Raw genomic sequence first — 17,706 nt, 5'->3', positions numbered from 1 at the left:
AATTAATAGTTAACCGAACTTCGAGTTACGGGCATGTATTTTTGGTTTTGTTTTATGGTTTCCATAACTCGAAATTAATTAACATTTAATTAATCTATGTTGCCCGAAACTCGTTGTTTGATTAGAGAGTTTAAGATTCGCGTACGTAACGGGAACGTAACGTGATGTTCTAATTTCGTTTGCGTTACGTTCTCGGGTGTCAGAAAACGATTAAGTACAAGCGCCCACAACGGGAACGTAACTGAAACCAGAACCATGTCAATTCGTCTCTCATTGGGCAACAATAACTACCTAATAAAATTTGTTATGTCATTTCACGTCCGGAATCAGAATTAGTAGTTAGTTCACAGACAGTTGACAGAGCTCTCACTATTTCCATCCATTCTGCTGAGGTCCTAGGCCTGTTTGCCGAATCCTCTTTCAGCATATCAATATCATGCGTTTTCAGTGGGTATAAATGTCAGCTAAAATGCATCCAATATTTCTTATTTCATCATAAATATTCAAAAACACTCTAATATAAAACGTTTTATCAATGTCAATGAAAATTATTCAAAATTGACAGCGAGAAAAGCTCTCGGAAATCAACTACGAGTCAGTCACCTTGATCACGTTCAAAACGACTGCCGAACGACCAGGCAACCGATGACGTCATTGGTTCGCGCGGAGGTCATGCACAAAGCAGTGACGTATCCGTTCTCGTTCCGTTCTCGTATGCGCATCTTAATGTCTCTATTAACTGTCAATTAAAGTTTGGGTTACTAAATGTGGGCACGGTCTCCGTAACTCGATGTCCGTAACTCGAACAATTCAGCATCTCTGTAAAACAACTCACAATGACTGTGTTGATAACTTCCGTTTTACAGATGTCTTCGTACTCGGCGTACTTGTAATGGACTCACGCTATTTTGTTTTTGGGTGTAATAATCCAGTATGAAATTAAACTTGTTAAAGCGGGTGAGTTTTCAGTTGCGCATGCGTCAGATTGCCATAGAGTGTCATTGTTTACAAATAAGCGTCTAGCCATGAGCCTTTGCGTTTTTAGCGTGTGTTGTTATCGTCGCATGGGACTCAATTCCCGCAGGTGCGCAGGTAACACTTTAACCTCATTTCTAGACCTGGTGCCTGGAAATAGCAGCATATAAAGCACTCACCGCCAATAGGAGTAACCCAACTCTGTCCACGCGCAATGTGTGTGTGTGTTGGGGGGGGGGGGGGTATATTGTTAGTATGCAACTCAGAATTCAAATAAACGCGTAATTACACGTATATATTGAGTCATTGGTACATTTTAGGTTAGCATATGCAAATCATTAAACACAAGCTTCACTGTTAGAAAACCGCTGCAAGAGGGCGTGATACAACGATGAATTGTTTGGGCTCATACTATCTTACATCATGATATAACTTCATAATCTTTCTGGATCAAAAAACATTAATGAAAACGCTGCTTTATAATGCATTCGCAGAGACTATTTGCTTACTATTCAAGAGTAAAAGCTGTACGCATGAGGCATTTTAACACTTGTATTGTCGCCAATATTATATAAAATATATATATTTAATGAACAATTTAATTTACTCTGTTCATTAAGTCACGCCGAGTTTATACTGCTCCAACCTGATTAAAATCCGATGTAGGTATAACCTCCAATTTCCTGTCACGGTGTGTTCTTATGTTTATGATCATGGCAGGTGTAGTATGTACGGTTAAGGGGATGCAAATTTACATGCAATGACGCAATTGTCACATTGCATTTACCTCTATATATACTGGATTAAATATGATTGAATTAACCTAGCAACGTATAGCAAGACACTTTCCCCCATCCTACCAATTAGCCTATCAGCGTTCGTATTTTATGGTTGTTAGCCAATTGGTTTTCTTTCACCGCGTTTTATTTGGAACGCGATGATGAGGGCGTACTCCAATTACGTTAGCTGTTAGACTTGTGTGTGTGGCTTTGTTTATTGTACCGGTTACCCGTGGATCTGGGCAACTCTCAATTTGACACTTCCAAACTGCCTGCGTTTCTAAGATTATTGAAAGTAGAAAGACTGACAAATCTGTGTGTTTTGTTTACATCCATTTTGTATCAGTTTGAACTGGCCAACATGTGTTTTACTGACCAGAATTATATTACAAATAATAATTTAGTCTTTGTAACCCGTAATCTTGGAGAAATTTAAAATTTACCCAAACGCTATGGAGCTCTAATTAGTGGTATGAAAACTATTATCATCATTAGAACGGTATTCGCTCATGCTGTCGTTGTTACAAAGTAAACAATGCTGTAATACTGGCTGTATTTTACCCCAGACTATTCGTTCTAGTGTTATCGCTATCCCTCTTGTGTGGGCGATAGCGATTAAATCGAGATGAGTGGTTTGGGGTAGCTGTATTTGTGAACTTGATACCAAAAGCACACCGTGACGAAGAGACGACTCCTCACCGTCGACTCCATTGAACAACATATATCGTGATGACGTAAAGGGAATTCCCCCCTAATGAATATGCATGAGTTCCTCGAACCAACGAAAACAAAATGGTGGTCGTTCGATAGTTTATCCGTCTTCATGGTGCAAGCCTGCTCGTGATGTGTCAGCTCGGGTGATTTGGCAGTTCTCCAGCTGCAAGACGCAGACACACAAATAATTTCTGGTCAGTATTATTTTTAATTCAACGTTTTTCTGTATGCACTCAGTTGTGTTTCGTTTGTTTACGATGCCGTCTTCATTTCGGCCCTCCAACCAGGAAGCTGTAATGAGATTTTTACAGCTCCCTGCTCCAACCTACTGACTACTGTACATTAGCCTAGCCCTGCGTACAGTGCTGTGTGTACACACAGCACTGTACGCAGGGCTAACTGTACCTAGGCTTCATGTACATGTATGGGACATGTAAATGCCAAATGTAGGGATCAATTAAGTTTATGTATGACCATGATATCACAATGGGGGCTTGCTCAAGGGCTTCGTCGCTACAGAATATAAACACAATCCGACAGTTAATATAATTCCCACTTTCATGGCAGCTGTAGTTCTAGTTGTATTATTATTTGTATGTGGGGTAATATAGACGTCAAAATCACAGAGCCCCTGAACCGCCGGTAATATCCCAGGGTTGCTCTTTCACTCATATTTATTTTGCTCCAGAACAGTGGTCCTTGTTGCTGGGGGTGAGACTGCAAATCGGAATAGAGCGTGGTTGAATCCAAATTGCCCAGCTCCTAAATTGACACTGGATCACGCAACTATTCTATTCTATTCTAACCATGCTTATATACAATGTTGACTGAATACTTTGTTTTTATATTTTATATTAAGTATATACTAATGACACATTAGTATTCAATAATGGCCAGCATGAAAGACCATGGACAACCCCCTCTGGATGGTAAGTACATGTATTGTTTGATTAATAGCGTAGCGAGAGTAGTATACCGTCAAGTACCACAGCACTGTATGTGTTGATCCAACACATACAAAATCTAACAACAGGGATTTCAATTATTGGCGCCCACATGTCCATGTACAATGTGTGGCTCCTCTGTGGGCAGTATTTTACACATGTTACCCCCCCACTTATTGCAATTCACATTATAGGGACGTGCCGCCCTTTGGGTTCGTAATTTTTTGCTGTTTGGTTTAGAATGGGGTATAGATTCCCTTGCCTTTAGGTTCAATATCAGGTTTGCTGCCAGGCAATGAGGCCTGTTTTTTAATGTATGTATTTACCCAAGTTTTAGTACTTTTATTGAGTCTGGATGATGAGTAGATTCAACCTATAACTGAATAAATTTAGTGATAATTTGGTCTCTGGTGGTATATACAAAATCACCATTTGGTTTATAATGGGGTATAGTTTTTGAGGTGGAAATTGTCTATGATGGGGTCTTAGGTTTTACTTCCCGGCCGCACACCTGTACCAAACTGAATGGCCAGTGACCCCCTCCCCCCGGATGTGACCACAATGTGTATTGAAGTTATAATTTGAAGATATGTATGATATAACATTTTAAAACTATATTTTGAAATCAAAATTAAGAGCCTCACTTAAAGGGGTTAATTTGTTAAAATTTTTATTTATTACTATTTTAGTAATTCATCAAACTCTTCAATGTTTATTGATGTACAACCACTGGGTTTCTCAAATGTTTTCTATTGCTCGTTTGTTAGATGAGGAGACAACCCATCTTGAGGAAACTGCTGCTAACTCTGAAATGATGCATTTGGTATGATTTTATAATATTATATTATAAATAATATATTGTTTATTATGAGTGTGAAATGTTACTGGAATGATTAATACAAGTGTTTCTGTGTACAATTGTTTTTATACAACATTCGCATTTGTAACTAGTACATAATACTGGTGTTCTCTTTTAACAGTGTAGATATGGAATCTATAGTTTATAATTCCATATGTGAATGTGTTGTGTTATTTTTACAGGCCCTGGGAAAAAGTCAGGGATATGTTGATGATAAGTACACAGATCATATGCACACATTTAAAAAAGAGATGGCTGACTACTTGCAGAGGACTGGTGTAAAAATTAAAACTACTTCAAACAGTACAGTTGTTGTGACTAGCTCTCTCCCGCAGCTTCGTGATTTTGAAGTGGAATTCATGAAAGTTGTTAAGAAACAGACTGGAGTCATAAGGAAAAGGGGGGAGTCAAAAAAGATAAAAAAATCACAGAAATTGCAAAACTCACAAGGATTGCAGAGCAGTACAGGTAGTCTGTCTAACATTTTACTTAATATAGGATTTACTACAAGTAAAAAAAATTATTGGTGATCTTTATTTACATTGATGATATAGCAGTGACGATTGTCCAAACTGGGGTCACCCTGTTGAGAACTCCTCTCTTTAAATACTGTGTATAAGATGCTGCTCCCAATAACCTAGATACTTTTATTTGCAGTTGGTGCAACAAGCAAAACAAACAGTCAGGTTGGTAATACATTTATTTGAATTAACTTTGTATGTGTGTGATGTAGTAGGACACCTCAAATATTGTTGCTTGTGGAACACTTGACATGCATATATTGCATTTATCTATTAAATATATAAATAATGTCTCAACAGGTCTTTTGTCAGTTGAAATCTTATGTGTCGTCATGGGTTACTGAAAAGCTGACTGATGAGGATTTTGAGGACATAGAAAGAGAAGTTGGTGACACAGCTAATTTCTGTAATTCTGGAAAGCGTTTTGTTGAGGCAAGTTCACTGGCATGTATAGAGAAGGCTGAGACAACCCTGAGACTTGCTGCACAAGATAAACACCACGTCGATACTTCTTCTCTTGCTGACCGCAAAGCAGGAACCATCTCAAATGCAGGAAGTAATGCATCAATCACTGGGAATATGAAATCACATTCTTCTAGCATTAAAGGTAATGGCAGCATTCCACCAATTGGCTTTGAATTTGATGACAACACAGCACATGACAGTAACCCATCGTTACAAGATACACACCACATCAATACTTCTCTTGCTGACCACAAAGCAGGAACCATCCCAGATGCAGGATGTAGTGCATCAATAACTGGGAGTATGAAATCGATTTGTTCTGGTACTAAGGGCCGTATTGGAGAGAAACGCAAGGGTAAAGACAGCATTCCACCAATTGGGTGTAAATTTGATGGTGACAAACTACATGACCCATCATCAATTAAAGAGCTTGATGATGCCAGGTCTAAAAGAACTGACTCTCTTACTGATGCTTCAAACAATGCAAGACCCAGTGATGACAGTGGAAATGCTACTGAGAAGAAAGCAAGACATCCTCTGAATAAAGAATTTGAACATGAACAAGGTGCAAAATATGGCAAAAACATTAAAACTGTGAATGAGTTTCAGATCGACGTGGGCAAATGCTTACAAGATTTATATCTGTCATACTTTACAAAAGAAGGCGTGGAAATATCCGTGGCCATGGGGGACATTACAAGAGTGAAAACAGATGTGATGGTGAATGCTGCAAATGCTAAACTGGACCATGCTGGTGGAGTAGCCTCTGCAATCGCCAAAGCCGGTGGTAAGCAGATAACACAAGATTGCAAGGACTATATAAAACGGCACGGTGAATTGAGGGTGGGTGAACATTGTACAACATCTGGTGGGAAACTACCTTGCCAGTATGTCATTCATGCTGTTGCTCCAGTCTGGGGAGTTGGTAAGGAATACCAAGCGCTCTGTGTCGAAGTACTACACACAATGCTGTTAAATATATTACAATATGCGTCTTGTATGATGAAGATGCCATCATTGACACTGCCAGCAATTGGTGCAGGTAAAGTACATATAAATATCTCATGGTTGTAAAGATATCAACATTGGAAACATGGTCCTTGTTGATATTTCTGCATCCGTGCTTATTTCAGATCACAAAGTCCCTACAATTATTTCATACGATATTGTACATTATTCTCAGAAATGTTTTATTTCATTTTTGTAATCACTGAAAAGAGTAAAATTTGTTTTTCATATACAAATTTGGCTACTTTCGTCATTGCTGCAAATTACAATGTTCTATAATCTGTTGACTATCCAGAAATATGGTGTATAAGTAATTATAGTCACTCCTGAATATTTCTCATTATTTGATTCTCTAGGTATATATGGGATGCCATTAGATGTCAATGCACGTGTGTTTCACAATGTCGTGAAACAGTTTTCATCCACATACAGTGATAATGACAAGCTTAAACATGTTCAAATACTCCATATCGATGAAGATGCGGCAGGAGAGTTTATTTTAGAGTTTAGTGGTGCTCTTTCTGATGAGAAGGCAAATGATAGACATGCTGAAGCTTCTCATGCATATGGAAGACTTCTTGATGGGAACCAACAGAAGTTTTGGGATGAACGATCACAAAGTAAACATGGTCACGAACAACTGCAAATTCGTGATGGTGATGAGCAAACCCAAATTCTTCATGGTGATGAACATCCCCAAACTCGCCGTAGTGTTGAACATCCCCAAACTCGTCGTGGTGATGAACATCCACAAACTCGTCATGGTGATGAAGATCTTCAAACTCATCGTCGTAGTGATGAACATCCCCAAACTCGTCGTGGTGATGAACATCCCCAAACTCGTCATGGTGATGAACTTCTCCAAACTCGTCATGGTGATGAAGATCTTCAAACTCATCGTCGTAGTGATGAACATCCCCAAACTCGTCGTGGTGATGAACATCCCCAAACTCGTCATGGTGATGAACTTCTCCAAACTCGTCGTGGTGATGAACATCCCCAAACTCGTCATGGTGATGAACTTCTCCAAACTCGTCATGGTGATGAAGATCTTCAAACTCATCGTCGTAGTGATGAACATCCCCAAACTCGTCGTGGTGATGAACTTCTCCAAACTCGTCATGGTGATGAACTTCTCCAAACTCGTGGTGATGAACATCCCCATACTCATCACACAAATCCCTATTATGTCACTGAACAAAACTCTGAAGAGTCTGGGGCTGACTCCACTGGTGAAATCATTCCATCAAGTCTTGCGTCCGACATTGCTATTTCAACACAGAAACAAGGAGATTGTGACATATGTGCTGAAGACAATACTTCACTGAAATCAATGAAATGTTGCAAAAATACTATTTGTGTTGACTGTTTTGATCGCCATTTTGAAAACGATGGCAAGTGCCCATTCTGCACTGCAGTAGTACTCATTAGGCGAGGAAACCAACCCAATGGTGAAATGGATGTGGATTTCAGAATGAAGGACCATTTGCCAGGCTATAATGGCAAGGGTACTATAGTTATTGACTATAGTTTTCCAAGTGGAGTACAGGAGGTAATCATTTAAAATATCATATAAGAAAATTGAGCACTAGGGCAAACTTTGGGGTATTTTAAATTGCTATGGGTAGATCAGAACAACGGATTACCTATTTTTTTTCAAAATATTGCCTGCAGAATTTTGTCTTCAGTCTAGACAAATATGTTGGGACAAATATGTCCTGACTGTAGACAGTCGCTGCAGTCATTCATAGTATTTTGAAACAAAGTAATAATTTGATCTTATCCCACAACATCTAGAGTAATCTCAATGACAACATTTTCATTCAAATTATATTTTTGTATAACTGATGCAGAAAAAACACCCAAAAACAGTTGTCCTCGCAATCATGGCACACATGAAATTATGTTTGATATTATTATGAGTTTACATTTTTTTTTACTTTAGAAAAACCACCCAAACCCAGGACAAAATTACTCTGGTACAAGTAGACGAGCCTATCTACCAGCTGATAGAGATGGAAAAGAAATTTTAAATCTACTGAAGAGGGCGTTTGATAGTGGTTTGTTATTTACTATTGGGAAGTCAGTGACTACTGGGATGGATAACTGCGTTGTATGGAATGATGTCCATCATAAAACAAGTAGAACAGGAGGAGCTGCCAGGTTAGTATACATTTCAAATGTGTGTTGACAGCCTACGCCCCTTCTGAGGTCCTAACATTAAGTCTACAGTATCCAAGTAACAGGATGTATCCCAGCATTACATTAATTTCACACATTAACAGTTCATTACACAGACTGGTATTGTATTCAACTGGAGGTTACACCAGTCTCAATAATGGTGTTAATCACTCTTTACAAATTAAGTTTAAATTGTGAAGTCCTCCATTTCTTCAATTCTGCATGGATACTGTCACCATCACACGTAAAAGTGATTTAAAATCAACCAAAACTTAGAGTAGATAAGATAGATGCAATCTGAAAAAAAATCTTTAAAACAATCTTCCCAGTGAAATTAATGAAAAGTCCAACAATATAATCATACAATTTGAAAAAAAATAGTGTGATGCTTGAAAACAGGAGTGGTTTACGGTTGATGTTAGCACAGTGTTGTATTAAAAAGATACAGCCCGCCAACGCCCTCTTAATTTTCTATTGCATAACTGTTTTACAAAATCAAATATTTGTTAACATGTTTCTTCTCTATGTTTATCTCCCGTAATTCGGTTAACTGTTATTTAAAGTTTTAGTTCTTAAATGTGGACGTTCAACAAAAATGTATATTACCCGTAACTCGAAGTTCTGTTAATTGAACACCGAGTTGCAATTTGGACGAGGTCTCACAAAAGTGGACGTGGTTTCTAAAATATCGGCATGGTCATTTTGGTAACTCGATGTTCGTAATTCGAACAATTCAGCATCTTTTATAGAGGGGAGGCAAGGAGGGTAGCTGGTACGGTTTTACAGGAAATAAAAAGGGCTTTTCACAATTTACGAAGAAAAAAAAGACGTTTTTACAGTTTACAGTGTTAACAAATGTAACATTGAATGGTCCGAAGAGTTCTCCGACTCAAATTCTCCACCATTGCTGCGCCGTGTGAAGAGACGCATGCGCATATTACCCTCGTAATGCTCTTCATTCGGTTAGAGGGCCTTTTACGTCTTGACATTCAATTTTGTAGTGAATTGTGTCATCTAGTCGTTTTACAGTTTCTAAAATGTAATTTCCCTGGATTATTCTTTACGATTTTTATATTTGGATTTGAATTTTTGTACGTACGAGAAAAATGACACATTTTTACAGTGTACGAAAAAAATATTTGATTGATTACGTTGTACGTCTAGCCTGTGATTACAGAATTGCGGAATTTTTTTTTTTTATTTACGTTGTACGAACAAAAAAATATTGCAATTACGTTGAACGAAAATAACCCTTGCCCCCCCTCTTTATAACATGAAGCTTGCACACAAATAAACCGACACATTTTAGCGACAATTATCTGGTCTTGACAAATATATGTAAAGATAACTGTTAATCCTAAACATGAACAACAGCTTGCATGAAATCTGTTTGAAACGCTGTTTTTATGAAAATTCATAGGCCGTCCTGGAACGCACTGTCTATTCAAATTTTATTCGGGTGGTTCAGGTTTGGGTTAACCAAGGTTTGACCCAAGTGTTGGAATATGCGATTGCCCCAAGCAAGCTATATGGCAAACTTCATGTGTTTTGTTATACAAGCAGTCAGTGGGTGCGTTGTAAGTCCTAATCACAATCATGGCAGTTAATTTGGTCAATCATTATGATGTATGTATTTATGTATGTATAAAGCATTATTGTATGTTATTTGTGTTTGCAATGCCATGACCTAAACAAATTGTTTTAGTATTGCAGATCACTGTACTGTAGAGTATCTGTGTTCATTGTCTGAGATTCATTTTTGATATGTGCTATGCTGCTTTAGATGACGCAATGCTTTAAATTATTTGTATGGTAAAACAAGAAAATGTTTTATAACATACTGTCTAACAGATGATTATTATTAGGATCATAATTTCATACGAGGGAAATAAAGTAGATATTCAGGCATACTTCAGTCTTGTAAGATTCGAATAGACGTTGTATAGTTATGTATATATTCTATAATTTCGCTTTGAGTTTCAGTAAGACCAAAAAAAAACTTATGTTGCCCTCAAGTCGAAAAATGGAAAAATTGATTATTAATATTTGGGTCTATTAAAAAAAAAAAAAAAAAAAACGCGACCCGATATTTCATATTTTTCGGTCGGTCGCTGAGGGAAACAAAACAATTTTTTTTTGCCTAATACTTGTATTGTGTTTTTTTTCACAGACATGGCTATCCTGACCCCACATATCTATTTCGAGTAAGGGAAGAACTGGCAGCGAAAGGAATCAAGTAATTTACTTCATGTGTGAACACTTTGGTTACAGTAACTACTAGATGATGGACATATATAAATGTCACTTTGATGTTTATCTGCTAAACTTTATTAAACAATGTGTACGGCAACAACTAAAGCCATAAATTGTACTATCATAAATATACAACATAATACGAGTAATTGCACAAATCTATCATTCGACATTAAATTCATGTAATCCCACACCACAGTGATATTGGTTGTTTATTCGTAAACGTACATTGTTTATCCAAGGGCACTGTGGAACAAGTCATGTATTTTGAGACTCTCCTCTGTATTAGGATGTGCACAACTTTACAAATTCTGAAATTTAATTAATTGTGGCCAGGATAGAACTGTTCTGGTACTCTACATATGTGAAATTTGTCATTGAAAACTCCATAGTTGTTGAGCCTTGCATATATATTTACGCAGATACTCATATTTCAATCATGATCTTTCAAAATATTAAGTGTCTCAGTTTCATATTTTGACTTTGACTTCAAATGAATCATTCTTTGCATTGGTCATTAAAGAACATCCATACATACTGTGGTGGTGGTTCCATTAAACATAAAGTTAAACAAGTGTGATAGTGTATTTTCAGTACTGGTTATGAAACTATATAATGACTTGGGGTAGAATTATGAAGCATTCACATTTATGCTGTTATGTTTATATTTTTTACTTGTGTATTGTTCGGAGATGTGGTCAATGAAATTTAAAGTTAATTTTTAGTTACATCTTGTGTTGTCATTTATAACCGTGATTACATGTAGTGTTTCAAATACTTGCCTGTCAACCCGAAAAACTAGTTAGAACAATTGTTTTCTGGTGAATCGTGTGAATACGTTTGCGCGATTACTTAGTTTAGAAGTGTTCAAGGGATACCATATCTAAAATTGCATCTTGATATTGATTTTATCTTACTCTGTTATACTATTTTATAATTTTGACGTTTTTCTTAGTTGAAGTAAATTAACAGTTAATGTATTACTAATGGCAAGACAAATTAGACATTACGTCATGGTTACATCGTGTAAGAATAAATTCATGTTTGTTTAATTTATAAAGGATTTGTCTTTTCTTTACTTATTTTGAAATTAAATTCCAACAAAGATGAGCTACATTATGCAATTTGAAATTCGCTATTTTTATGATATTTGGCATATTTATATGTACGATCAATGCAGATTAATATCACATACTTTACAGAAACCGAGAAAAAACTTGTACACCTAATTTATCACAATATCCACTTACATTATAACGGTTGGTGGTCTCAATATATAATATTTTCCTGATCCTGTCACAGTTCCCTATGGTCTAATTCTCCCCATCTGTGTGCAATTCTGTTTGTTCAAAGATTGGCATAGGAACAGGGAATCATTAATTCGGTGTATGGTACCGGCAACTTGACTTGACAGAAAGTGTTTGGTAATCCATTCAAGCCTCGGGAGGCCTTGAAAGATTATATAACCTAGGTGCTACTTGCCTGGATTGTTGGTGGGGGGGGGGGGTGTTTCACGGCCAGTTAAAAACTAAACCAAACGTTGGGGCACTTCTAGGCTCAGCCAGTAACAAAATTGATTTCTTACTCAATACTGATATAGCCTTCGCGCAGTAATGTACGATGAGAAAGGTCAAGATAAACTCCCTGAAGCGCTAGAACATTCAGACGATGTGACAGAAGAAAAATCTAAGCAAGATGTCAACACATCTTGCGCAGAGCAATTTCAGGGCGTGCTGGTTCAACAGAATTCAAAGCATTTTTTTTTATCTGAGTCATACTTCTCTGTGGGCGTACCTTATTTTTATTATTCTTTATTTCAGACCATATGTACAGTGAATGACAATATCAAACAAAAAAGTGTGACAATGGAAAAATAAATATAAATAAATTAATAAAACATGTTTTCCAGGGTTGTCACAAATTAGATGACCAAACAATATCCTTGTTACACAGAGATGCTACTAAAGTGTTCATAGACGTTTGCACATGTTCAGTAAACTTATAAATAATTTATCTTAGCAAACACAAGACGAACAATGGAAACAGGCACCATGCGACAAATAAGTTTATGAAATAGGGTATAGCATATATTGCATTATTAATAGTTGCTTACAAAAACGTATATCTAACGCGTGGTTCAACTGCCGTAATATGTGCGAATCAACACGCCATTCGTGTCGTATGGTTTATCATGATTGTGGATATAGTTGAATAAAAAACATATGGTATGCATTTCAGAAACGTCTTCGGGACCATGAGTGGAGTGCGATTTAGGACCAACTTTCTCAAACATTATGAGTAGGATTTCACCTTATTGCGTGCAACAAGAACATCCCCGTCACGGTCTAAAGTGCGCAGTAACTGTGCGCACTGGTAATAACAAAGAAATGTATGCAGCATGGTGTCAAGAAAATGATCATGAGGTCATGATCATGAGCTTTTATCGCATGACACTCATAAGCTGGTTGATTGTTGAGATTCAATTCGAATTGGCACACATTTTCAGTTGGTGGCCAGAGGATGTCACATGTAGATTTGTTCTCCTCTTGTGAGGTGGTTTGTTTCTTGCAGTTCTTGAAAAATGGTGAATTAATCTGACACTAATGTGCATATATCTACATTTCTAGTAAGTTCAAAGTTCACTTGAGTGCATGCAGTATATAATCTGAGGGTTCTCCAAACCCGCCTATTCACATAGTTCATATTCACCATAGACTCCGGTCAGTCAAAATGACTATTTTGAACTATAGGCATTCATCAGCGATTCTGCCAATGATGGAGAGATAGAATCTAGGTCAGGGGAATCCCCATGACCCCAAAACTCATTTCCCGTATGTCACGAAGCATGTGACGGAGACCATATGGGTATTCACTCTGGTTCTTTTCTCTCCGCATCGAGGACTTAGACCAACACAACGGAAAGAGTGGGGAGGTTGGGGGGACCCGGAGTCTATGGTGGGTATGAACTATGTGAATAGGCGGGTTCGGAGAACCCTCGCCTAAATTCACTACGTTCAATTACCCACCATAGATTCTGGTCAGTCAAAATGACTATTTTGAACTGTAGGCAGAGTCAGACACCGATAGGTGGCGGGTTTTTCGGAGCAAACAGAAAAAAGGAGAATGATAGGTGGCAGGTTTTTCTGAGCAAACAGAAAAAAAGGAGAATGATGAAAGACTTTTCCCCAGTCCGGGATGAAAACAAACTCAAAACCTAAGTTAAGACCCAAGAAGGGTGGTGTCTTACCTTGCCTGTGCTGTCCCCGAAGCAAGAAGCCAATGCTGCTGTGGTGACAGGGTTCGGTGTGCCCGAGAAAGCTAGACCCAAGCAGAATTCGGGGGTGATAAGCTTGAAGTAGGACCGAAATAGTTCGCATGAGGGCGTAGGTCGACAGAAGCGAAACCTGGGAGCTTCCAGGAAGTGCTAGTTGTACAGACAATCTGCCCGCAAAAATGCCGACACTGTCTTATCGCCTATGCGCAGAGGCCCCTGCAGTCGTTCGGGCTGGGTCAGCAAACAAGGCCTGACCCGCTGCGATGGGGCCTAACCTGAAGAAACCCTGCTCAATAGATTGGGCGTCTCTTAGGTAGTAGTTGATGAAGACGTTCTGCGTTCTCCAGAAGCGTGCCCTCAGAATGTGTTTGGGGGGGGGGGGGCGCCAGACGCTAGCGCTAGTGAGTTAGCAATCGCACGGACCTCATGTGCTCATACTTGGTGTCTCTGCAAGGTCTGTGTTGAGGAGGATTGTGTATTATAGACCTCCAGTACAGTCGCAGTAATCAACCTGGAGATGGAAGTCGGGGAAGCCGGCTTATCCTGTTTGCCAGGGTCGTAACACAAAAACATGTGTTTGGTTACCCATCTGGAAAACCTGGTACGGTTCTCTTAGCAACTCAGCGCTCGGACCAGGCAGAGAATCAATTCCTCCTGATCCTCCGGGCCGACAATATTTGCCAGCCGGGGGATGATGATCGGTTGAGGATCGTGTCCTGGGATTTGGTTCTTGGCGAGAAACCCCATTCGTGTCTTTAGTACAACTTGATCGTTCATAAGGCGGCACAACCTTCCACAAAGGACAGTGCACCTAACTCTGACTGGAGCCTACCTGAGGCGAGGGCCAGTAGGAAGACTATTTTCTACGTCAAAAATGTGAGTGGTGCTGATTGGAGAGGCTCAAAGGGCGGTCTGCTTAGAGCAGACAACACAGCCAACGAGTCCCAGTTGGGCCGCTCCCTTGTATGGGGTCTTGGCATCCGGAAAGCAGTAAATAGTCTTCTAATAGTAGGACAATCGGTTAGTCTTGTTCCCATACGTTTTGAGTGGTGGGGGACAAGACCGACCTGTAGCCAACAATCGCTGCGTAGGACAAACCCACTTCGTCAAACAGGTGGACGAAGGAGCCTGCTACCTGCCCAATAGAGGGATGGTGAGGATCAATCTCCCTTCCGCTACACCAATCATTGTATGCTTGCAGCCTAGAAATGTAGGCCGCGTAGGTGGAATCCCTGTTCGCCCTGGCCAGGATGTTGGCAGCCCGCTCAGATAAAGCTTTCGTATGTGCGGGTCTACTGAGAGCCTCTATATGTGTAAGTGATACCTGCTGGGCTCGTTGGTAGTGCGCCGTCTGGTTGGGACGGCAGGTCCGGTAAGTCCGGAAGCACTGCTGGCGCTTTGACTAGCATTTCCAACAGAAGTGGAAACTTGGCCTTGCTTGGCCAATTGGGTGCGACCCATGATAATATGCGGGTGAGCACGTGTTGAAGTTTTCTCCGGTGCCTGGTGAACTAGCGGGAAGGGAGGAAAGGCGTACACAACTAAGTGGGTCCACGGGGCTAGCAAAGCGACCCTGGCCCAGGCTACTGGAGTCAGCAGGAGTGTTGCGTAGGAGCATTCCGGGGTGTGGCAAACCGGTCCAACCTTGGACCGTCCCACAGCCGAAACAGCCTGGAGACGACCCACTGGGATATCAGCCACTCTGTGTTCTGGAGACGGAGCCGCCCTGAAAGGGCATCGCCAGACTGTTCCTCACCCCTGGAAGGTGGTGTGCGGTTAGCTCCACATTGTATTCCAGGCACCACAGGAGAATTTTGCTCCGCTAGGCCTGACAACGATGGGGAATGGGTCCCCCCTCCTTCTTGAAGGAGACCACTGCTGCGTTGCCTGTGCAGAGCAGGACTCGAACTACGGGTAGAAAGCGTGGTAGTGCTAAGTACACTGCTCTCAGTTCGAGCCGGTTGATATGGTAGTCCGGAAACTAATGCGGGGCCATATCCTTGGGCTTGTTGGGCCAATAGATGCGCTCCCCAACCCTGGGGGGAGGCATCTGTTACCAGAGTCATACCTGCGGTGAGTGGGTCCAAGGGGTTCCTCTGTCCGAGGTTGGCCAGTGACGACCACCAGGGCAGGGCTTCCTTCACTTGGTCCGAGATTGAAACCCGCCTATCTAGTTCCCATAGAAGAGCTCGGTGTTATAACAAGCGCTATACCGGGCGGCTGCGTAGTGCGGCCTGGAGAACGACCCTTTGAACTGAGATCATCATTCCGATGATCTGCATTAGTTCTTGGAGGGACACTGATGGAACACTGACGAGGCATTCGGCTAGGCTGCTTAGCGCTAAGCAACACGCTTGATAAGTCAGGCTTACCTCTGTGTCAAAACTCCATGCCCAGGGACACCAACTGCGCATTGGGTCGAGATGGGACTTGTCGATTTACTAATGAGCCCAACTGGTGAAGTAAATCCTGCTTTAGCCTGACGTGTTTGGCTATTAACCCCCTGCCCGGGTTGTTAGTAACCAGTAGTCTGGGTACGGATTGAGGTGTACAGACATCTGGTGTAGCAGCAGCACTTCCTGTTTTATCACTCGGGTGAACACGGAGGGCGCTGTGCCTAACACAAATGGGGGGGGTGCAAATTCGAATACTTGGTCCAGCTGGGCGATTCGAAGGAGATGGCAACTCGCTGGGTGCATCGGTATGTGCCGGTAGGCCCCACTTACATTTGTAAGTCTAGTGGGGCTAGCCAGTCGGAATGGTGGATGGAGAGGAGAACCCTGAATGGTGTCTCCATGTGGATCCGATCGAGGAGCACGTACCGATTCAGTCTCCCTAGGTCCAGAACTGGACGTCTGCCACTTGTAGATTTGGTACTACGAACACATTAGGGTAAAGCCTGGGCTTAGTTCCGGCTGATGTACCCTGTGTATGGCGCCTTTTCCCAGCAAACTGCTACTTCCTGTCTGATTGAGTCCCCTGACAGTGCCCAACAGGGGAGACACTGACGAGGGGAAATGGAGATTTCAGCGGTATCCCGTAACAGGATGTCACCACCTGGAAAGGTCCAGGAATCGATCACCCGCTGTCTCCAAACCAGACTACACCGGCGCAATCTGTGTACGACAGGGATATGTGGCCATGTGTTCGGCAGTTGCGAGGGGGGGGGGTGCTCCCTTCCCCCATGAGGTGAGATCCCCAAGGCCTGAAGTAGTTAGGCCACTCACCGAACACTGGCTAGCGGATTCAATCTGAACCCTCTGGTTCATTGCACTTGAAGCTCAGAGACTGTACCCACCATTCCCTGAACAAAGAGGGTGGAGGATGTTCAGTCTGCATCACTGAGGTGAGGACGTACCCGTCTCAGCTTGTCGGCGAAAACATGTGCGCCTAAGGCCACGTCTCGTAGCACAGTAGTGGCCCCGGCCAAGAGAGCCAGAGAGAGTCTTGGAGGCTGGTGTGTTCTGCCTCCAAGGTCTCCAGAGTCCTGGGCACGCACAATAATGCGCTCAAGCAACTCTGTCCTCAGGGCTGGATGGGTCGTCTTCAATTGGCAAGGACACCCATGAAACGTGACTATCTCCTTTGCCAAATTCGTGATACCAGGGTCTGGGGGAAGCAGCCTTGGATTCCGGTTGGGGGCGTTTTGGTCTCATCCCACGCTCTGGGGTCTGATCCCGAAACCACACCGACCAGGTAGCGTTCGGTCCAGTGGGAAGTGTTGCCTAATGTT

The 17,706-nt window shown here is 41.1% G+C and overlaps 1 protein-coding gene across 1 annotated transcript; it reads left to right on the top strand.

Annotated features, from left to right (window-relative positions):
* The first annotated feature begins 2,506 nt into the window (after positions 1–2,506).
* Positions 2,507–11,759, top strand: LOC100370795 (uncharacterized). Its single transcript, XM_085500068.1, has 9 exons — positions 2,507–2,662; positions 3,328–3,397; positions 4,180–4,235; positions 4,454–4,739; positions 4,929–4,957; positions 5,093–6,299; positions 6,622–7,817; positions 8,211–8,428; positions 10,617–11,759. Exons 2-9 carry the CDS (start codon positions 3,358–3,360, stop codon positions 10,684–10,686), a joined length of 3,102 nt encoding a protein of 1,033 aa, XP_085356194.1. The 5' UTR covers positions 2,507–2,662; positions 3,328–3,357; the 3' UTR covers positions 10,687–11,759.
* Positions 11,760–17,706: the final 5,947 nt, after the last annotated feature.

Source organism: Saccoglossus kowalevskii, chromosome 6 (genome assembly GCF_978046115.1).
Source record: "Saccoglossus kowalevskii chromosome 6, keSacKowa6.1, whole genome shotgun sequence".
Taxonomy (NCBI): domain Eukaryota; kingdom Metazoa; phylum Hemichordata; class Enteropneusta; family Harrimaniidae; genus Saccoglossus; species Saccoglossus kowalevskii.
The sequence above is the reverse complement of the archived record's forward strand: the minus strand, read 5'-3'. Positions and strand labels throughout refer to the sequence as shown.